This window comes from Vipera berus, assembly GCF_964194415.1.
Source record: "Vipera berus genome assembly, chromosome: Z".
NCBI classification, from domain to species: Eukaryota; Metazoa; Chordata; class Lepidosauria; order Squamata; family Viperidae; genus Vipera; species Vipera berus.
Genome location: NC_138205.1, coordinates 57,973,997 through 57,998,081, shown reverse-complemented (window position 1 = coordinate 57,998,081; position 24,085 = coordinate 57,973,997). Strand labels below are relative to the sequence as shown.

General features: G+C 41.0%; 1 protein-coding gene across 1 annotated transcript in view; it reads right to left on the bottom strand.

Annotated features, from left to right (window-relative positions):
• Positions 1 to 24,085, bottom strand: part of RECK (reversion inducing cysteine rich protein with kazal motifs) — a 283,835-nt gene that overhangs the window by 69,142 nt on the left and 190,608 nt on the right. The window contains exon 14 of the mRNA XM_081343248.1: positions 5,699 to 5,887. Within this exon, the coding sequence (XP_081199374.1) occupies positions 5,699 to 5,887 (189 nt within the window). The remainder of the gene's footprint in view (positions 1 to 5,698; positions 5,888 to 24,085) is intronic.

Below are 24,085 nucleotides of genomic sequence, written 5' to 3'. Positions count from 1 at the left end.
CAACAGCTTCAGTTCAGATGGGAGATACCAATGGGGATTGTGGTGAATTATGCTGGAGTAAGATATCGTCGTAATACAGTCCTGAAGGCACGTGGTTTTTATTCTAATGTATTGAAAGCAGGTTCACTGCCATCTTCAGAAGTTAAAGGAGGGAAAGAAGAAGCTAAAGGAGGAGAAGAAGAAGGAGAGCGACAGGTAGAAGAAGTACAGCAAATCTCAGAAACTGTGCAACCCCAGGTTTTATTAGAAGAATCTAAGATTCAAAGAGTGACACGGGCTGCATCTAGACGTAAGGAACAACAACAACAACAGAAACAGTGTTTTATAACTACAAGTCAGGAATCTACTTCTAGTGAAGCAGTGGGAGGAGCTAGGCCAAAGAGGCAGATGCTTATGGATCTGCAAGAAACGCTCCGAAAGCTTCAAGTTGCAAAAGATTGCGACAAAGTTTCTAACCTGGAATGTTAATGGATTAAATTCACCACAAAAGAGAAAGAAAGTATTTCAGTATTTGAAACAATTTAAAAATGATGTTATATATTTGCAAGAAATGCATATTCGCACATCTGATCAAAAATATTTGATGAACTCTAGACTGGGTATACAATTTATTGCATCTGCTCCAGAGAAGAAAAATTGAGTAGTTATCTATGTAAAGAAAGACTTAACAGCTAATTTAATTGAAGAAGATAAACAAGGAAGATATATTATAATTGAACTATTAATAGAAGGGAAGAAAATACTTTTAATTGGAGTATATGCACCTAATCTACAGCAAGGAGAATTTTACAAACTGTTACATAATAAAATAATTCAATGGGATTATAGATCGAGTATTTTAATGGGAGATTGGAATGGAGTGTTGGATACTCAGAAAGATAAAAAAGGTTCTTTTAAAAATACTCCAAGCCATGCTAGATTGCCAAAATCTTTTTTTGATTTGAAAGATGACTTGGAATTGCGAGATGTCTGGAGAGAAAGAAATTTGGAAGAAAAGGATTTTACTTTTTTTCTGATAGACATCAATCTTTTTCTAGGATTGATTTTATATTAACTACTAATGATTTTTTTTCTAGGATTAAGAAGATTAAGATATGCCCAAGAACTTTATCAGATCATAGTCCAGTGTGGATGGAATTGGATAAGGGCATGGGGGACAGAAGATCATGGAGATTAAATGAAAATTTGCTTAGATATGAAGAAAATGTGGTAGAATGTAAAAAACATATGCGAGAATTTTTTACTATGAATATGTATAAGGGTACTCCTATTGAAATGGTTTGGGATGCAAGTAAAGCTTATATGAGAGGAGTGCTAATATATTTGAACAATAAATATATAGATTGGAATATAAGCGTAAAGAAATAGAGGAGGAAATAAAGTTGAAAGAGAAAGCTTTTATTCTGAACCCATCTGATAAGAGGTTGAAAGAAGTAATTAACTTGCTAAGAGGACAGTTTGATATGTTAATGGTAGATCAGGTGGCAACTAATTTACGATATGCCAAACATAATACTTTTAATAATGCTAATAAGCCGGGTAGGTGGTTAGCTTATTTATTAAGGAAAAAACAAAGATCACGTAATATTGATAAGATAGAATATAAGGGTAAAGAGGTGTTTCAGCAAAGTCTTATTAAAAAAACTTTTGTTGCATTTTATTCTAAGTTATATGCTAGGGATATAAAGCAAGGCTTAGATATGGATAGTTACAGGATGTGAATATCCCAATACTTACACAAGAGCAACGGGAAGGGATGAATCAATTGATAACTGCTGAAGAAATTAGTTTAGCAATTAAACAATTAAAAGTGGGTAAGGCACCCGGTACAGATGGTTTATCAGCTATTTATTATAAAAATTTACAATCAGAAATGGTGGAGCCTTTAAAAGAATTATTAAGAACAATTCAATCTGGAGGAGAAGTGCCTCCATCGTGGAAAACAGCATTTATAACTTTGATTCCGAAGGAAGATCAAGATCTTGTTCAACCTAAAAATTATAGGCCTATATCACTTTTAAATAATGATTATAAAATATTTGCAAAGATTTTAGCAAATAGATTAATGAAGGTTATGCAGCAAATGATTCATAGTGATCAAACAGGATTTATAAGTGGTAGACAAATGAAAAATAATGTGAGACATATTGTAAATTTATTAGAATTTTTGGAAAGAAATAATCAAGTCCCCGCAGCGCTGATCTTTTTGGATGCCGAAAAGGCCTTTGATCAATTGAATTGGCAATTTTTATTCAAGGTTTTGGAAAAGATGGAGTTTGGTGATAAGTTTTTACAACCTATAAGGGCAATATATCAAAAACAAACAGCTCAAATAATAATTAATGGTAGTTTAACAGAAGCTTGTAAAATTGAAAAAGATACAAGACAGGGTTGTCATTATTGTTTGTTTTAACATTGGAAATATTGTTGATCAAGATATGTGATTCAGAGAAAATAAAGGGAATTAAAATTAAAGATCAAGATTATAGAGTGAAAGCGTTTGCGGATGACTTCGTAATTACATTAAGTCAACCAACTCAATCGGTTACAGATGTAATGGAAATAATTTTACAATATGGATAAGTTTCTGGATTTAAGGTAAATAGGCAAAAAACTAAAATATTGATTAAAAATATGACCAAAGAACAAAAGGAACTTTTAGGAAATCTAACGGGATTTGAAATAGTTAAGAAGCTCAAATACTTGGGGGTATATCTTTCAGCTTCAAATGTGAAATTATATAAAAATAATTATAAATTGTTATGGTCAAAAATACAAAAAGAATTAGATAGTTGAAAAAAAATTACAATTGTCCTTATTGGGAAGAATTGCAGCTGTGAAAATGAATGTTTTACCTAAATTCTTATTCTTGTTTCAAATGATACCTATACTTAAAAAAGACTCAAATTTGGAGGAATGGCAGAGAGGTATTAATAAATTTATTTGGGCAGGGAAGAGACCGAGAGTTAAATTTAAGATAATGCAAGATGTATGTGAAAGAGGTGGTCTTAAAATGCCCAATTTTAAATTATACTATGAGGCTGTGGCATTATCATTAATAATTGGTTTAATTTAACAGAAGGGAGATTACTGAATATTGAAGGATATGATTTGTTATATGGTTGGCATGCTTATTTATTGTTTGACAAAAAGTGGATAATGTTTTTAAGACACATATATTAAGATATGCCCTGTTGCGAGTTTGGGAAAAAATATCGTTATAAGTTGAATTTTAAAATTCCAATTTGGGCAATACCTAAACATGCGATAGAAAATATAAATGTGGGATTTAAGCATGATGTGATTACATATAAAGAAATTCTTAGATTGGAAAGAAATGTATGGCAATTAAAGCCATTTAATATTTTAAAAGAAGAAAAAAATAGTACAAACTTGGTTTCAGTATGGGCAGTTACAAGCTAGATGGAAACAGGATCAGAAAATTGGTATTTCTATAGTAGATGAAAATTTGGTTAAACAAATTAGAGATCAAAGTCCTGCTCATATAAGAAGGATATATAATGCATTGATAGAAATAGATTCAGAAATGGAACTTGTTAAAGATTGTATAATAAAATGGGCTCAGAATATTCAAGAACCAATAGTGATGGATACTTGGGAAACAATCTGGGTCAGAAATGTAAAAATTTACACAGGCACAAAATTTAAGAGAGAATTTTTATAAGATGTTTTATAGATGGCATTTAGATCCTAAGAAATTGGCATCTAGGTATCCAAATTATCAGCCGAAATGCTGGAGGTGTGGTTGTGATGATGCAACATATTATCATATATGGTGGACTTGTAAAAAAGTTAAAGCTTTTTGGATTAAAATTTGGTGGAATATGCAGAAGATATTTAAGAAAAAGATAAAGTTTTCTCCACAATTATTTTTGCTGGATATTACTATAGACTGTACTGCTATAGAAACTAAATTGATGTTGTATTTAATAACAGCAGCACGACTTTTGGTAGTGCAATACCGGAAGAAGGAGGAATTGCCTACTATAGAAGAATAGACTTTAAAAGTTTTGAACCTGGCAGAAATGGCAAAAATTTCAGCATATTTGAAAGACCATTCGCAACAAAGATATATCTTGGAATGGAGAAGATGGATTGATTTTATTCAGAATAAATATGGGACCAAAAAGTTTCATTTAGCATTTGAATAAGTAGTAGATTTATAAGATTTATTATTATTTAGTTATTTTTAAGGAGAGTTAAAGTTCGATAGGATTTAAAGTGTTATTATAGTTAGTTAGCATATTATAGTTTAAGATTGTTAGGGTTAATACCCTGTATTACGCTCTGGGAAGTTGGGGGGAGGGGAAATTGGGTGGGGGTGGGGGAGGGGTGGGTCCTATGCTTATAATGTATTTGTAAAACTTTTTAATTAAAAAAAAACAAATACAGTTAACAGAAAACCCAGAAAAGGGACTGATAACACTGAAAATGGAAAAGACTTTCTACATAAACAAGAAGAAACCTGAGGATCAAGAAGAACAAACCAAAGGGAAGATAAACAATTTCTTCTCCTTGTAGTATATTGTTGAACTGCTTGGCAATGAGTGGGTATATAACAGTTAGATGTTCCAACCAAAACCCATACAGCTCATCTTCAAGACAACTACGTCGAGACTGAAAAATAGACAGATGATTTGTTAGCCCTTCCCCAAAAATGGCAACTGGATGGCCTCTTTTATCTCAGACAATATATATATAATAACAGAGGGAGCTATTTGATGACTTAAAAGCACAGTTATGGAAGGCGAGTTGGCAAACAAAGAAAACTAGAATAAGGCTGAAGAAAATTGGGGTTTTGACTTATTAGTAAGGATTAAAATAGAATATACTCAAATAGACATGATGTGTACTTTGAATACTAGATTGTGTTATGAACTGAGATAAAGAAAATTTGGTTATTTAAAACTTGGAAGTATAAATATTAAAAGTTAAATTAGAATATTGATTTGTTTATAAAGGTTGAATGTAAAAGTAATTAAGATATATATAATCTAAAAATTGATTGATAAATGTAATAAACATGTTTTTACTTAGCTGATATAATAAGAACTGTACTAGCTTAAAAATGAGATAGAAGACATTAAGAGAAAAAGACAGGAAGTATTTGATGTTGAAACAAGAGAAACTTTGGTTACTAAATTTAAGACATCTGGAAATTAATAGAAAATAAGAATGTTATACTGTATTATTAATCAGATGATGTAAGATGGTGAGAAATAGAATATATTCAAATAGATAAGATGGGTATCCTGAATATTAGACTTTGTGATGAATTGTGATAAAGGGAACTTATTTAAAACTTGGAAATTATAAATATTAAATGCTAAATTTAAATATTAATGGGAATACAAATTGTGAAAAACTAATTAGGACATTGTCTATAAAGACTGAATGTGAAAATAACTAGGATAAGCTAAAAATTACTGATAAATGTAAGAATGTTATTTTTATTTAATTGATATAATAAGAGTCATATTAGTTTAAACATGAGACAGTAAATACTAAGGGGAAAAGAGAGGAAATATCTAATGTGGTAGCTTGAGACTTGTACTAAAGATACTTGTATGTCATTGAATTATCGATTAATTCAGCCGCCATGTTCCTTTTTAAATACTTAAATGCAAAATTAGAAAATCAATAAACATTAAAAAAAATCTTATGTATTAGTACTTACTTTTTCTTTGCCCTCCAACAATGCATGACTTTTGGAGATCAATACAATACATTTCCATACAATTTTCTAACAAACCATTCTGGCCACACGTGCAAATTTTATAGCAACCAACGTCTCCAACAGAAGATGGTACTTGGATGAGTGTACCTTGACGGACAATAAAATCAGAGGCTTCACCCAATTTGCAGCCTATGTTAATATGCAGAGAAGACAAATATTAGTGAATTATGAATTCTAGGAGGAACAAGTATGCTACAAAAAGTATTGTATTCTCTTAAAGATTAAGAAAGTTTAAACCTTCACTGATTAATTTACTCAGACATATGAAGCATTATACTTAAATAGAGGCATATTTATAGCAAGATCTTAAAAAATGAAATTGGAGATGAAAGAGGTACAAGGCAGATAATAAAATTACTGATAAATATGGGGCAGCATCAAATGAGATTGGAGAAAATAATCTGTGTTTGTTATCACACACACACACACACACACACACACACACACACACACACACACAGGACAATGTGATTGTAATATAAATAATGGCAATATATTATCAACTGTCAAAAATTTACCAAGATGATACTGAAGTGAAGAAATATCAGACAATGAGATACAGATAATTTCAGGTAATTCCTGCTTCTGATTAATTTCTATTTTGCTAAAATAGTAATTCTCTGAGCAGCTTAAATCCTGAAAATTAATTTTTGGCACACATTAGCTTTTCTCTACCTCAAGATTGAGGTGGACTACAGACAGTATTTTATCATAATTAACCCATAGATTAAAAATGGGGGGCTTCAGATATAATGCGGTAGGAATTGCATTTTGCTGTAGCTTTCTTGGATCCACATTACTCTAATTCTCATTCAATTATTCTGTGTTAGGAAACACTCAACCTGTTATGGAGGAGGGTTCAATTGCAATGAGCCTGGAGTCACTGCACAGCCACAAAGGGGCTAGGACCAACCCCTCCCGAAGTTCTTTGAAGTCTTATCTATTTGTTCCCAAGAGAAGGCTGCCAGTTGGGGAGATTTCGATATTGTAGGCAGAACACAATAAAAAAGTTAGCTTGAACTTTGCATGTGTGGTAGATTGTTCACACCTGATTATTTTTGGAAGGTTTTAATGCAAAGGTAGGATGAGATAAATGAGATATATAGGATATATAGAATGAAATATGGTTATATTGGTTATGATGAGCTTATTACATATTTTCCTTATGTAAAGATGGATGACAAATATAACAAAACAGGTATATTTTGAAATTTAGAAACTTGACTAGACAACCTCTGTTTACCATAAGTGAGCTAATTGCTATTGATTAGAACTGTATCTCATCATGGGATGCCCGTTGTATTTTCTAATTTCTTCAGGCTGCAGTGATACCCAACCTCTCACAGAATTAGTTGGTTGGAAGGGATCTTGCAGGTATTCTAGCCCAAGCCCCTAACAGGGCAGAAGTCCTTGGACTATCACCAAGAAATGGCAATGCAATCTTGCTGGAAGCCTCCAATGATAGATCAACAACAACCAAAAGAGGAAAGCTCTCACTTAAGAAAATCATTCCTCGTTCAAGATTGGATCTCCTCTATAAAGCTTCCACCCACTGGTTCTGGTTTAACTATGGAAAATAAATCCCTATGCTCTATCTTGTGACAAGACTTCATATCTTGGAAGACTGCTATCAGGTCTGCCCTTGGCTTTCCTTTCTTTAGGCTAAATATACAATTTCCTAAACTACTCTATATGCCCTTATTATGCTTTTCATTCTTTTTTTTATATCTTACGATTCCTCAGTATCCTTTTAATATTGTATCAACCCAAACTAGCCACAGAATTCCAGATATATTTTAATTGGGGAAACAAAGAGCAGTACTATAATTTCCCATGATCTTGACAGTGTACTTATGTTGATGCAAGCCTAAACTGCATTACCTCTTTTGGCAGCCACAGCACACACTTCTGGCTCCTCCAGGACACCCAGAGATTCTTGCAAATACTAATGCCTACTTGTCATTTGAATTTTCCTGCTTAAATAAAAAATCATATCTTTCTCACAATAGAACATAGAAAAATAGGATTGAAAGAGACTTTGAAGGTCTTTTAGTTGAAACACTTGTCTGTGGCAGGAGAGCCTATATCATTCTGTACAAATGGTTGTCCAATCTCTTCTTGAGCATTCACAACTTTCACAAATACTTTGGTTTTTGTACACCATCTGTAGAATAAGGATGATGATCTTGATGATAGATAGTATTACATTTCTACTGGTATTATTTTTCTATTGTATCATAATTTTAAAGAATTAAAATAAAATGATGCATCATTGGTATATCACACCCAAGAAATTATAAAAAAATGTGCAAAGGTATTTCAAACCAGTGTTGGAAATGAAAATAACAAGAGGGAACATGATATCATGCATGTGGCTTATGAGGAAGCTAAGAAGTTGTGAATAAAAAAAATCACACAATGAGGAAAAAAGATTTTAAAGAATAATATTGTGAAGAAATCAGTATTCTTTTGATTGAGACTTATGGACAATGAATAAGACTCATGGTAGATTTATTCTGTACAGAGTTAAGTGCAGTAAGATTATTCTATGCAAAAAAATGGAAAATTACAGAAATTCCCCTACTGGAATAATGGATTGTAAAAATGTCAGAATTCATAAAAAGCAAATAGCTGTTTGGTCAGAGAAAAAACCACAACAAAAGTTCTCTCAGACTGGAAAATTTATATGGACTTTTTGCTGAAAGAAGGAAAAAAATGAAATGATTAATGGATCTGAAGATTTAGAAAGAGGTAGGGTTAAATGAGGGGTTGAAGGGACTTGGATAACATCTAAGAGACAAGAGATCTAATAAGAGTAAATTATCTCTTTAAAATGTCAAAAGTCATTCATAAGTTCTTTAAATTTAGGGGGGATTTCTTTTTTATTTCTTGCACTTTTTTCTTTCTCATTTCCTTTTTTATCTATTAAAAAATCTTAAATATAAATTTAAAACTGATGCAAACTCTATTACCAAAGCAACAAAGAAAAATATATCTTAAGTTCACAAGAGGCAGACAGTATTCATAAGCAGCTGAGACTGATACTTTCCTAATTCACAAGAGTACTAGAAAGGAGTAGGTACAGCACAATCATACTTGCAAGATTCTGTTACTGTAGCCCAACTCATAAATGGTTCTGCATCAAACTTGAAAAATTGTGGTATTATAAAACACATTATCTGGGAAGTTCAATATTTCTATTAATGGCCCTGAGAAAGGGGCTTGCAAACTGGAAGCAAAAAAAAATATGGTTATTTTCACCAGATAAATATTTTCATTTTAAAAATTGTGCTGAGACATGATTTATATTAAAGGGGATTTTTTTAACAATTGGATTTTATTCTGTATTTCTACAGAATTTATTGTAAAAAAAGTCTCCTAAAAATTGTAAGATAATATCTCAACATTTGTTTTCCAATTGGGTATAACAGATCCATTCCCCAATCTCCCTCAATCTTCTTAGAAAAATCAAGTTCATCACTGATAATTTCTATCAACTTTGAATCTTTACAATCCATGCTTTTCTCAGAGTCCTCTAATCAGTTTGTATTTTCCAAGTCAGCCTTATCTTTCAGGGCTACCAGCAGTGAATACATTCCAATCCATCTGGTTGTAAATCTTGTTGTCTTGCTATTATTTGTGTATGATTACTGTCTTCTAAAATCATTGTTACTTTATCAAACATTTATCCAAATTTTCAAGCTGAACTTGTAAATCAGAAAATCAGCTTTAGCAATAAATTTTGCTGATATATTGCTTGCATTTTGAGTATATTCTAATACAGTCCAAAATACTTCAGTAATAAAACTTTTATCTTTTACAGCCAGTCATAAAAAGCTCATCTCTAAGACAGGAAAAGCATCATAACAAACTGAGCTCAAAAAACAGAAGAACTTTCAGTAGAAAAAGATTTTTTTTATCAGAAATTAAGAAAAATTAAGACCAAAGTTTTCTTAGCAAATATATAAAATACAAAATCCCTATAGTGAAAGTACAACAATAACAATAATAATAAAGTTGGAAGGGACCTTGGAGGTCATCTAGTCCAACACTCTGCTCAGGTAGGAAACCCTATACCAAGGGTGTCAAACTTGCAACATCACATGACATGTCCTAACTTTTTCCCCATTGCCGGCAATGGGGCAGGCCCGGTTTTGCGTGACACATCCGGCCCGCGGGCCAGCAGTTTGACACCCCTGCTCTATACCATTTCAGACAAATGGCTGTCCAGTTTCTTCTTAAAAACTTCCAGTGTTGGAGCATTCACAGATTCTGGAGGCTGATTAATCATTGTTCTACTGATTAATTATTCTGTCAGGAAATTTCTGCTTAGTTCTAGGTTGCCCCTCTCTTTGGTTAGTTTCCATCCATTGATTCTTGACCTGCCTTCAGGTACTTTGGAGAATAGCTTGGTTCCCTCTTTGTGGCAATCCCTGAGATACTAGAACACTGCTATCATGTCACCCCTCGTCCTTTTCCTCATTAAAGTAAAGGTAAAGGTTCCCCCGCACATGCATGCTAGTCGTTTCCGACTCTAGGGGCCGGTGCTCATCTCCGTTTCAAAGCCGAAGAGCCAGCGCTTGTCTGAGGACGTCTCCGTGGTCATGTGGCCGGCATGACTAGACGCCAAAGGCGCACGGAACGCTGTTACCTTCCCACCGTAGTGGTCCCTATTTTTCTACTTGCATTTTTATGTGCTTTCGAACTGCTAGGTTGGCAGAAGCTGGGACGAGTAACAGGCGCTCACTCTGCTACGCAGCACTCGGGATTCGACCCGCCAAACTGCGGACCTTCTGATCGACAAGCTCAGCATCCTGACATATCCAATTCCACCAACCGTTCCTTATATGTTTTAGCCTCCAGTCCCCTAATTGTCTTTGTTGCTCTTCTCTGTACACTTTCTAGAGTCTCAACATTTTTTTTTACAGTTTTGGTGACCAAAACTAGATGCAATATTCCACGTGTGGCCTTAGCAAGGCATTGTAAAGTGGTATTAATACTTCACGTGATCTTGATTCCATCCCTCTATTAATACAGCCTAGCACTGTGTTGGCTTTTTTGGCAGCTGCAGCACAATGCTGGCTCATATTTAAGTGATTGTCCAGTAGGACTCCGAGATCCCTCTCACAGTTACTACTATTGATCAAGGTACCACCTATACTATACCTGTGTATTTGTTTTTTTTCTTCCCTAAATGTAGAACCATACTTTTTTCACTATTGAATTTCATTTTGTTAGCCCTAACCCTAACCCTAACCCCCAATGTTCAAGTCTGTCAAGATCCTCCTGTATCTTCTTATCTTCTGGAGTGTTTGCTATTCCTGCCAGCTTGGTGTCGTCTGCAAATTTGATGGCTTCCCCATCTATCTCCTCATCCAAATCATTGATAAAGATGTTGAAAAGCACTGGGCACAGAACAGAGCCCTGGGACACCCTACTACACACTTCCCTCCATGTAGATGCAGTTCCATTGAGGACCAGATGCTGAGTACGGCTGGTCAGACAGCTATGAATCCATTTGGTGGTGATGCTGTCTAACCCACATTTTTCTATCTTATCAAGTAGTAGGTTGTGGTCTAGTTTATCAAATACCTTACTGAAGTCTAAGTAAATTATATCCACAGCATTCCTCTGGTCCACTAATTTTGTCACCTGGTCAAAGAATGCAATAAGATTTGACTGGCACAATCTGTTTTGGACAAACCCATGTTGGCTTTTGGTAATGACTTTGTTTGCCTCTAGGTCGGGGTGGGGAATGTTGGCTATTTTATGACTTGTGGACTTCAACTCCTAGAATTCCTGAGCCAGAATGGATGGCTCAGGAATTCTGGGAGTTGAAGTCCACAAGACATAAAAGAGCCATTCCCCACGCCTGCTCTAGGTATTCTCTGATTCGTTGCTTGATTATCTTTTCCAGAATCTTCCCAAGTATTGAGATCAGGCTGATAGGTCTGTAGTTTCCTGGATCCATTTTTCCCCTTTTTTGAAGATGGGAACTACATCAGCTCTTTTCCAGTCCTCTGGTAGTTCCCAGTGCTCCAGGATCTTTGTAAGATATAGTTCAGTGGTTCTGAGATCACATCTGCCAGTTCCTGGTGATTTGAACTCATCTAGGGTGGACAGGAGCTCACTTACCATTTTCTTGCCTATCTTAACTTGTGTTTCTAACCTGTTTTTTACGGTACTGTTTTTTATAGGCTGGACTGTTTTTCCCCTTTGTGTAAAGACAGATGCAAAAAATGAATTAAGTACTGATGTAAATCAAAACAGATCTCTTTCACTACCCATAATTGCCTCAGCTTCTATGCAGAAAAGACAGAATTTATTTATTTATTTATTTATTTATTTATTTATTTATTTATTAATTATTGGGACTTATATGCCGCCCTATCTCCCGAAGGACTCAGGGCGGCTAACAACAATAATGTACAATAAATACAGAAGTTATATAAAAATTAAAATTAAAGGCCCCTGTAGAATAAATTAAAATTAAAATTAAAATAAATTAAAAATTAAGAGTTAAAAATTAAAAACATAATTAAAATCCCTGTCAGTCCAGGTCAACCAGGTGGAAAAGGAGTGTTTTGAGGCCGCGGCGAAAGGACTGGAGATCTGGGGCCATCCGAAGCTCAGGGGGGAGCTGGTTCTATAGGGCTGGCGCTCCCACAGAGAAGGCTCTCCCCCTGGGGGTCGCCAACCGACATTGTCTAGCCGACGGTACCCTGAGGAGGCCCTCTCTGTGTGAGCGTACTGGGCGATGGAAAGTCGTTCCCGGCAGCAGATGGTCCTGCAAGTATCCCGGGCCTAAGCCATGTAGGGCTTTAAAGGTAAGTACCAGCACCTTAAATCTCACCCGGAGGACAACCAGTAACCAATGCAGCTCACGCAGGAGGGGTGTAATATGGGAGTATCAGGGTGCTCCCATCACTACCCGCGCGGCCGCACTCTGAACCAACTGAAGCCTCCGGGTGGTCTTCAAGGGCAGCCCCATGTAGAGAGCATTGCAGTAATCTATACGGGAGGTAACGAGTGCGTGGGTGACTGTACGTAGGGCATCTCGGTCCAGAAAGGGGCGCAACTGGCGTACCAGGCAAACCTGGGCAAATGCCCCCCTAGCCACGACTCCAATATGATCTTCAAAACTGAGTCGTGAATCCAGGAGGACGCCTAGATTGCGTGCTCTATCAACGGGAGGTAACAGCTGTCCTCCTATAACCAAAGATGGAACCTCTTGGACTAAACAAGATGCCGGCACGTAAAGCCACTCAGTCTTGGCCGGGTTGAGCTGGAGCCTGTTCTTTCCCATCCAAATCTGTACCACTTCCAGGCAACGGGACATCACATCGAGGGCATCACTGGGTTGGTTCGGGGTGGAGATGAAAAGCTGGGTATCATCAGCATATTGATGATACCCCACCCCGAAGCCACGGATGATCTCTCCCAGCGGCCTCATATAGATGTTGAACAGGAGAGGTGAGAGTACCGACACCTGAGGCACCCCATAGCTAAGGGGCCTAGGGGTTGACCTCTGCCCCCCTGCCAACACCGTCTGCGAACGGTCCAAGAGGTAGGAGAACCACCGCAAAACGGTACCTCCCACTCCCAGCCCGACAACGCAGCAAGATACCGTGGTCGATGGTATCAAAAGCTGCTGAGAGATCTAATAGGACCAGGACAGAGGAATAACCCCTATCTTGGGCCCGCCAGAGATCATTCACCAGCGCGACCAATGCCGTCTCCGTGCTATACCTGGGCCTGAAACCCTATTGGTACAGATCCAGATACTCAGTTTCCTCCAGGACCAAAGGGAGCTGCCGTGCCACCACGACAGGATGAAAGTTATTTAAAATAGCTGGATCCAATACAGGTTTTTTAAGAAGGGGCCTTACCACCGCCTCTTTCAAGGAGGCAGGGAAGTACCCTTCACTCAGTGAGGCATTGATAACTGCTAGGAGCCAGCCTCGTGTAACCTCCCGAGACGCATAGACCAGCCAGGAGGGACACGGGTCCAACAGACATGTGGCGGCACTTAATTTCCCCATGATCCTGTCCACTTCATCCGGAGTCACAGGATCAAACTCTTCCCAAATGTTCTCGGCCAGACCTACCATTTTCCTCTCGTCAGATACTGCCCAGTCAGAGTCCAGACCAGCCCGAATCTGAGCAATTTTGTCCACCAGATATTTACTAAATTCCTCGGCCCGTCCTCGTAAGGGGTCCTCTCCTGTCCCTTGATTTAAAAGGGAGTAGGTCACCCTAAACAGGGCGGCCAGGCGGTTATCTGCGGACGCAATGAGGGTGGTGAAGTAAGCACGCTTTGCCACCTCCATTGCCACAAGATAAGATCTAGAGAAGGATCTTAACTGTGTTCGGTCAGACTCGGACCGACTGGTTCTCCAAATGCTCTCTAGGCCCCTTCTCCAGCGTTTCATCTCCCGCAGGTCCTTGGAGAACCAAGGACCAAGCCGGGACCTGCGCCGGGTCAGAGGCTGCAAAGGCACAACGTGGTCGAGAGCCTCCGAAGCAGCCTGTTGCCAGGCGTTAACTAAGGCCTCGACATGGCTTTGGGAGAGGGAGGTAGGAATCAATCCAAGCGCCATCTGGGTCCATCAGGCGCCTGGGGCGGAACCATCTGGTCGGTTCCGCCTCCCGGCAGCGTGACATGACAGAGGCCCAACCGCAGGAGATAATGGTCTGTCCATGAAAGGGGTTGAGATGTTGGGGTAACCCCCCCCAGGCCATTAAGCCACTGCCCAGAGATAAAATAAGATCAGGCGTGTTTCCCCCCTCGTGAGTCGGGTCCTGAATAATTTGGGTCAGGTCCATGGCCATCATGGAAGCCATGAACTCTCAGGTCACCTCCAACGCACCGTCCAGGGAAGGCAGATTAAAATCTCCCAGAACCATAAGTCTGGGAAATTCAACCGCCAATCTTGAGAGGGCGTCTAGTAGCCCGGGCAGAGCCATTGCTACGCAGCTTGGAGAGAGGTATGCAAGCAACAGGCCCAACTGACCACCAGGACCCCACCTTAAGAGGAGGGACTCAAATCCATCTATCTGAGGGGCAGATAGATGGATTGTCTCTCTAATAACGACTGCCACGCCACCTCCCCTACCCTGAGCCCGAGGTTGATGCAGCACACAGTAAATTGGTTTACGGCAGCTAATAAAACAGAAAGGCATAAAAAGAAGTCACTAAGATCCAAGATATGGTTAAATTAAATTAGCATTCAACCAGTAGATAAATATTTTACAATAAAAATCAAAAGAAAAAAAATCAAAAAGTCCAGTTAAAACCCAGGCATTTTTAAAACAGTAAGCAGTTGGAAAGGAAAAGATGGAGACTTGACTCTCTGACTATTATCTTCTAGGTCCTCTTGTCAGATATGTCCACCATCATCCAAGAGTCATTTGAGTCATTCTTAATAGCCTTCATTCATAACTGGGGAGAATGCTGCTGTCAGCAGGAAAAAAAATCACTGGGGTGTTTTATTTTGTAGCCATAAAGGAAAAATGGAGAGGAGATGGGACAGGGGAGGAGGGGGGAGAAGTGAAGTGAAGTGAAGTGAAGTGAAGTGAAGTGAAGAGAAGAGAAGAGAAGAGAAGAGAAGAGAAGAGAAGAGAAGAGAAGAGAAGAGAAGAGAAGACAGTTTTTCCTCACATGTTGATGAAAGCTGAAAGTTCTGATCCTACTTACTGCAGCAAGGGAAAGGAACAAGCCCACTGTAGGATTCCTCCATTATAGGAAAAAACAGCACCCTCTATTTGGCATTTACTACCTAGATTACACCATTTATTTACTGGAGTGATCATTCAACCTTACAACAAAGAATCATAGGGGTTTCTTTTGAGGTCTTGTAGACCAACCCCCTGCTCGGACAGGGGACCCTATACCATTTCAGACAGATGGTTGTCCAGTCTTTTTTTAAAAAAGCTTCCAGTGATGGAGCACCCACAACTTCTGAAGGAAAGTTGTTCCTTTGGTTGTTCTCACTGTCAGGAAACTTCTCCTTAGTTCTAGGTTGCATCTCTCTTTAATGATCTTCCACCCATTACTTCTTGTCCTACCCTCTTTTCTGTGACAGCCCTTCAAAGTACTGGAAGACTACTATCATATCATTTCTAGTCCTTCTCTTCATTAGACCAGACATCTAGTTCACTCAATTGTTCATTGTATGGTTCAGCCTCTAGATTCCTTAGCATTTTTATTCTTCTTCTCTGCACTCTTTCTAGGGTCTCAATATCTTTTTTGTATCATGGTGACCAGGACTGGATACCATATTCCAAATATAGTTTCACCAGTGCAATATAAAGCAGTACTGTCATTTCACATGATCTTGAAACTATCCCTCTATTGATGCAGCCTAGGACTGCATTGGCTTTTTTGGCAATTGCAGCACACTGCTTATTCATTCTCAAGTGGTTGTTTACTAGGACACCTAGATTCCTCTCATAATTGCTATTGTTGGACCAGATAACTTTTCTATAACTGTGCATTTGGTTTTCCTTGCCTATATATAGGATCTTACTTTTCTCACAACTGAATTGCATTTGTTGTATAGGGCCCAGTGTTCAAATCTGTCAAGGTACTCTGTGTCTTAAGTCTACCCTCCAAAGTGTTACCAATTTCCCCCAGCTTGGTGTTTTTTTCAAATTTCATGACTTTCCCTTCTATTCCCTCATCTCGATTGTTTATAAAGATATTGAAGAGTACTGGGCCTAAAGCCAACCCTTAAGCTATCCCACTGCAAGCTTCCCTCCATGTAGATGTAGTTCCATTGTGGACTTCTCACTAAGTGTGAATGAACAATCAGTTGCAAATCCATCTGGTGGTAGTACTATTTCACATTGTTCTATCTTACCAAAAAGGAGGCTGTTGTTGTGACTCAGGGCCAGCCTGTGGGTCCGACAGCCGGGTCCGATGTATCGGAGGACTCAGATGAGGGGGAGGAGGGAGACGAACCGGCTGATGATGGTTTGGAGGCTTTGCAGAGTCCTCAGCCGGGGACCTCTTCTCAGCTGCGTGAGCCCGAGAGTGCGGAGGATGATGACCCACAGCTGGCCCTGTTCAAGGACGCCCGACGCAGGAGGCAGTCGAGCAGGGACAAACAAAGAAAGGCTATGGGACTCCTCGGGAGGAGGCACAGGGAGACCACGCCCTGAGCTCTCTATAAAAGGAGTGTTTGGGGAGGGGCTGGTTGCTGAAAGCAACTTTTCCGCTTGAGAAGACAAGCTCTAGTGTTTTTGTTAACTGCGTAATTAAATCTTGGCAGAAGCCTTTTAGCCTTGGACGCTCTCCAGTCTCTTCTTTTTGAATAGGGGTTTGCTAGAAGAGGGCTGGTTCAGAACAGTTTGCTTTCAGCCTCCCACCCCTTATTACTACGATGGAGCAGCTTCTTGCCGAGAATGCCCAGCTCACCCAGCAACTCACTTTGCTGGCAGCTCAGGTGGCACAACTGCAAGCTCAGGTACATGCTGCACCCCCACCCAGGAGGAAATGTCAGATAGCTATGCCGGATAAATTTGCTGGTAATCCAGAACTGTTTCCTGCCTTCCTGGGACAATGCCAGCTTTTTATCAGCGTGAGGGCGGCTGATTTCCCCACTGACCGAGATAAGGTGGGATTCGTGTTGAGCCTTCTGTCGGGAGATGCAGCTCGTTGGGGCACGCCTTTGTTGGCACAGCCTAGCCCTTTGTTGGATAACTTTGGGGGGTTTTGTGACCATATGCGCCTCATGTATGAGGACCCAATTAAGGCGCAGACTGCCACCCGACGCCTGAAAGCTTTGAGGCAGGGTCAGCGCCCCCTACAGGCCCTACGACTGCTCCATTGACCTAGTCCCTGATGCGCCTCTCCCAGTGGGGCGTTTGTACTCCATGTCGGAGCCCGAGTTGGCTGCATTGCGGGACTTCCTGACAAAGAATTTGGCTCGCGGTTTCATCCGGCCCTCGTCCTCGCCAGTGTCTGCGCCCGTGCTTTTCGTCAAAAAGAAGTCGGGCGAGTTACGTCTTTGCTGTGACTACCGGAAACTCAACGCCATCACGGTGCGTAACCGCTACCCGCTGCCCCTCATCCCCGAGCTCTTGGACCGACTCCGGGAGGCTAAGATCTTCACGAAACTGGACCTGCGTGGAGCTTACAACCTCGTCAGGGTTCGGCCGGGTGATGAGTGGAAGACGGCGTTTGGTACTCGTTATGGACATTTCGAGTACACGGTGATGCCGTTTGGCCTGACCAACGCCCCCGCTGTGTTTCAGCATTTTATGAACGATATCTTTCGGGATCTGTTGGACCAGTTTGTCGTGATTTACCTGGACGACATCCTGATTTACTCCCCGTCGCGTGAAGCGCATCATCAGCACCTCCGTCAGGTCCTGCAGCGCCTCCGGGAACATCGGCTGTTTGCCAAGTTGGAGAAGTGCCAGTTCTACCAGGTGACCATCGATTTCCTGGGTCACCGCATTTCTCCTGAGGGCATCGCCATGGAGCCGAGTAAAGTCGAGTCGTTGCAGAGTTGGCAACCCCCGCGTCGCGTGAAGGACGTTCAGCGACTCCTTGGATTTGCCAACTACTATCGGACATTCATCCCTGGCTTTGCTGCCTTGACAGCCCCCCTCACCCGGCTCCTGCAGAAGAAGACTCGGTTCCAGTGGAACGCCCCCGAACAACAGGCGTTCCAGGCTTTGAAGGACGCCTTCATGAAGGAGCCCATCTTGAAACATCCCGACCCGCAACGGCCGTTTGTCGTGGAGGCGGACGCCTCCGACATTGCCATTGGGGCCGTGTTACTCCAGGCAACGACGCCCAGCGGTACCCTTTTCCCTTGCGCGTATCACTCTCGGAAATTGAACCCCTCGGAGCGCAACTATACCATCTGGGAGAAGGAGCTGCTGGCCATCAAGGCGGCGTTCGAGGCTTGGAGGCATCATCTGGAGGGGGCGCGGCATCAGATCGAGGTCCGGACGGACCACAAGAATCTGGAAAGCCTGCAGACCGCTCGGAATTTGAATCAACGCCAGATCCGGTGGTCCCTCTTCTTTGCGAGGTTTGACTTCCGGGTGCGGTACATACCAAGCGGGCACAACCAGAGAGCGGATGCTCTGTCCAGGAAGCCCGAGTACACCCGAGTGGAAGACAAGCTTCCGCCCAGGACAGTGATCCCCGTCAAGTCTTTTGCTGCGGTGCGGGAGCCGGTGGATATACGGGCTCGGATCCGGGAAGCGCAGCAGCAGGAGGCGTGGGTGGCTCAGCGGAAGGAAGAGGTGGGGCCAGATTCGCCTTGGTCGGTCGCGGATGGACTCCTGTATTATCGTGACCGGCTCTATGTTCCAGTAGGGCCACTCAGGGGACTCGTCCTCAGCCAATGTCATGATAACCCGGCTGCGGGGCATTTTGGCCTGTTCAAGACTCTGAACCTGGTCTCCCGTACTTTCTGGTGGCCCCGAGTCCGACACGATGTCCAGTCTTATGTCACCTCCTGCGTCCCATGCAGGCAGGCCAAGTCAGCGACAGGGGCCCCGCCTGGTTTACTGCAGCCTTTGCCAACGCCCAAGAGACCCTGGGGGGCTGTGTCCATGGACTTTCTGACGGATCTACCCCCATCCTCCGGCTTCACGACAGTGTTTGTGGTGGTGGACATGTTGACCAAGATGGCGCACTTCATCCCGTCGCGGCTTACCGTCAGCTCGCGCCACTAGTCGCATGTTCATCCAACAGGTGTTCCGGCTGCACGGCCTTCCCGATAGGGTCGTCTCCGATAGGGGGACCCAGTTTACAGCCCGCTTCTGGCAGGAGTTGATGCGGGCGTTGGACATTAAGGTTTGCCTCTCGTCCGCGCATCATCCTCAGACCGACGGGGGTACCGAGAAGGTCATCGGCATCTTAGAGCAGTATCTGCGCTGCTATGTTAACCTGCAGCAGGACAATTGGGTGGACTATTTGGCCATAGCCGAGTTTGCCTTTAATAACTCGCAGCACACCTCCACGCAGATGACACCGTTCTTGGCCAACGTGGGTTATCACCCCAGGTTTTTCCCCCTTTCTCCCGTGGACTCACCGGAGCCGGCAGCGAACGAATTCATGGCGGAGTTACAGGCGATCCATCGGTTGGTGCGACGGCAGCTGGAGAAGGCCAAGGCCGACTACAAGAGGTTCGCCGATCGGTCGAGAAGGGATACGCCTCCACTATCGGTGGGGGATCGGGTCTGGCTGTCCACCAGGAACCTACCATCCACTCGGCCGGCGAGGAAGCTGGACCACCGTTACCTTGGACCGTTCCCAGTCGAGGCCGTCATCAATCCGGTCGCCTATCGTTTAACTCTGCCACGTTCCCTGCGCGTGCACCCCGTCTTCCATCGGTCCTTGTTGGTCCCCGAACAACCGGCCTGTCCACTTCGCCAAGCGGAACCTCCCCCATCAGGAACTCGTGATGGAGGCAGCACCCCCGAGTACGAGGTCGCCAGCATCAGGGATTCCCGCTGGCTGAAAGGTCGCTTCCAGTACCTGATCGAGTGGAAAGGGTACAGGCCGGAGGACTTCACATGGGAAGACGCGACCGCCGTTCATGCCCCTGCGTTGGTGACTGCGTTTCACGAACAGTTCCCATCCCGACCGCATCCGGATCGGCAGACCCGGGGGAAGGGCCCTGCGGTGCGGGATAGTGTTGTGACTCAGGGCCAGCCTGTGGGTCCGACAGCCGGGTCCGATGTATCGGAGGACTCAGATGAGGGGGAGGAGGGAGACGAACCGGCTGATGATGGTTTGGAGGCTTTGCAGAGTCCTCAGCCGGGGACCTCTTCTCAGCTGCGTGAGCCCGAGAGTGCGGAGGATGATGACCCACAGCTGGCCCTGTTCAAGGACGCCCGACGCAGGAGGCAGTCGAGCAGGGACAAACAAAGAAAGGCTATGGGACTCCTCGGGAGGAGGCACAGGGAGACCACGCCCTGAGCTCTCTATAAAAGGAGTGTTTGGGGAGGGGCTGGTTGCTGAAAGCAACTTTTCCGCTTGAGAAGACAAGCTCTAGTGTTTTTGTTAACTGCGTAATTAAATCTTGGCAGAAGCCTTTTAGCCTTGGACGCTCTCCAGTCTCTTCTTTTTGAATAGGGGTTTGCTAGAAGAGGGCTGGTTCAGAACAGCTGTGATCTTTTTTGTCAAATGCCTTACTAAAGTCTAAGTAAACTATGTTCACAGCATTTCCCTCATCAACTAGTCACTTTGTCAAAGAAGGCAATAAGGTCAGTCTGGCATGATTTATTTTTAACCAAACCCATGCTGGCTTCTAGTAATCACCTTGTTCATTTCTAGATGCTTAAAAATCCTGTGTTTCATTATCTTTTCTAGGGGTTTCCCAGATATTGATATCAGGCTGATTGGCCTTTTAATTTCCTAGATCCTTTTGTTTTCCTTTTTTGAAGATTGGAAGCATATCAGCTCTTTTCCAGTCCTTTAGCATTTCTCTGGTGCTCCAGGAACTTTGAAAAATTTTGTTCAATGGTTTCAAGACCACATCTGCCAATCATTCAAAATTCTGGGATGTAATCCTTCTGGTTCTGGCAATTTGAACTCGTCTGGACTGAACAGGAATTTTCTAACAATTTTCTTTCCTATTTTGACTTGCATTGCTATTCTGTATCCTACATGCCGCTTTTAATTAGCTGGACTGTTTTTCATTTTGGTGAAAGCAGATTCAAAGAATGAATTAAGCAATTCTGCTTTCTTCTTGGTACCTGTCACATCCTTGTTATTTTCTCCCGTCAGTAGATTGATGGTTTCCTTGATTTCTTTTGTTTCTTACATGGTTAAACTTTTTAAAAATTATTTTTGGCATTTACAAGTCTTAATTCACTCTAACCCTTAGCATTTTTGCCTTTGTTCTTGCTGATTCACGCATTTTGCTGGCATCCCTCTTTCCATTTTTTATACTCGTCCTCTTTTTCTCTCAGCTTGTCAGAGATTCTTCATGCAATCATGCTGGCTTCGTCTGGGGTCTCCTGTTTTCTTTCTCTGTGGTACTATGTTAGATCAGGCTGTTATAATCTCATTTTTTCAGATTTTCCCAAGTATCTTGAGTTGTTCCGAAGTGCTTTTTCAAAAAACAACTGAACTTTGTTTTTCCTGAAGACATTTCACTTCTTATCCAAGAAACGTATTCAATTCTTGAACTGTTTTCCGCTTTAGGATTTCCATCTATAGATTCCTTCCTAAACTCTTAGTTTGTTAAAGTCAGATTTCTTAAGTCTAAGATCATAGTTTGACTTTATTTGATTATATGTGCCTGATTTATGTACGGCATGGTTACTCTCTCCCAAAATTCCCACAACTTCAACCCATATCATTTCAACTCTCTTAGTAAGGATTAAGTCCAGTGTCCCTAGAGATGTCCCTCTAATACCCTCCTCTACCTTTTGGGTAACAAAGTTGTCAGCTAAATTGGTCAGTAAGCTATTCAATCTCTCATTTGATGCACAGCTTTTCTCCCAGTGGATGTCAGGTCAGTTAAAGTCCCCCATTACAACTGTGGTGGGTTTCCTGCAGACTCTAGCTAACTGGTTAGCAAAATGTTCATCTATTTCCTCTGAATGATTGAGTGGCCTGTAGTATACACTCACGGCAATATTTTCCCCTTTTATATTAACCCATATGTAATCAAGAAGGTTTTATCATTTCTCTACAGTTATAGTGATTTCCAATATATAATGCAATACAACCTTCTCTTTTGTTACTTCTGTTTCTTTTGAACAATTTTTATCCTTCCAGCAGTACATTGCAATCATTAGTTTTATCCCACCAAATTGCAGTAATAGCAACAATATTATATTTGTCCTCATATACTAAAACAAGGTCACCCTGTTTGTTCCTCATACTTTCAGCATTAGTATATAGACATCCAAGTTCTTTATGGCTAACCCTGCATTTGCTTCTTCCATCTCCTATTTTATATCTGAGTTGCCCTTACTTCTCAGCACTTCCTATCTCCTTGTTTGATTGGTTGTCTTGGGGTTTATGCTTGAAATTAAGTTCTAAAGTTCCTAAAGATTGGTCACCTTCCCCTTCCAGTTTTAGTTTAAAGCCCTTTGGATAAGCACAGCCAGACACTTTCCAAATACTTTTGCAGATTATTGTGAGGTGTAGCCTGTCTCCTGTCAGAAGCCCTTCATGTAAGTAATGTAGACTGTGGTCTAGGAGTCCAAAGTTCTCTCAAAGGCACCATCCCTTAAGTCAGTGGTTTTCTAAAATCTTCTTTTCCCTCATAGGATGTTGACCTTCTGTTGGAAGTACAGATGAAAACACCACTTATGCTCCTAACTCCTTGGTTTTTATGCCAAGGTGCAATTTCTCTTGAAATTGTTTTCAGCTTCATTGTCATATCATTTGTCCCTGTATGAAAGAGGAGGAAGGTATAATAATATGTGGGCTTGATTATTTTAATAAGTCTCTGTCATACCTTTGATCTGCTCCTGAGAGACAACATGCTTCCCTAGATTGATTGTCTGGTATACAAATCGTTGATTCCATTCAGCAATTTTTCAACTTTTGTTAGAGAAGTGAATCTTTAATCACCAACACACACCTTTTTTCTTGAGGATATCTGGGCTACTTTTCTTCCTGTCACTGGAACACATGATGATGTCTCTTCTCTAGATGTCTACATGATTTGTTCCACGGGTAACATATGAAGTTGATTGCTCAGCTCCAGCAGGACTGGATTGCAGTAAGCAGCAGGAACGTTACTCTTGATTGTTATTGTTTTCTGAGGATCATGTTGCCATCCGTCTATCTTTAAAGGTTCATCTGATAGTCTGGCAGTTGTTTGTTTCTTATTGTGTTCAGTTTGGATAGTCTTCTTTTTTTTTACAAATTTTATTGATTTTCTAATAATACATTCACATATTTGAAAAGCAATGTGGTGGCTGGGTAGTAGTAATTCAATTACATACAGATATCATTAGTACAGATTTCAAATTGCTACCATAAACATTTCCTCTCTTTTTCCCTTCATATATACTATCTATTTGTAGATTTAAAGACAAGTTTTATCCTATCAATCACATAGAAAATAACTTTCTTACATATATCCATAGTTTTTAGTTTACACATATTCTAATTGTTTTAACATACAATCTTTTAGACAATCAATGACCTAATAGATTTTTCAATTTTAATTTCCACTAACATTTAGATTTAACATTTGATATTTATCATTCCCAAGATTTTTAGTATACTCCAAATTCATCTATCAACATTCCTCACAAAATCTAATATTCAAAATACACATCCCGTTTACTTAACTTCTCACCCTCTATGTCAACAAATTAAGGATACAAAAT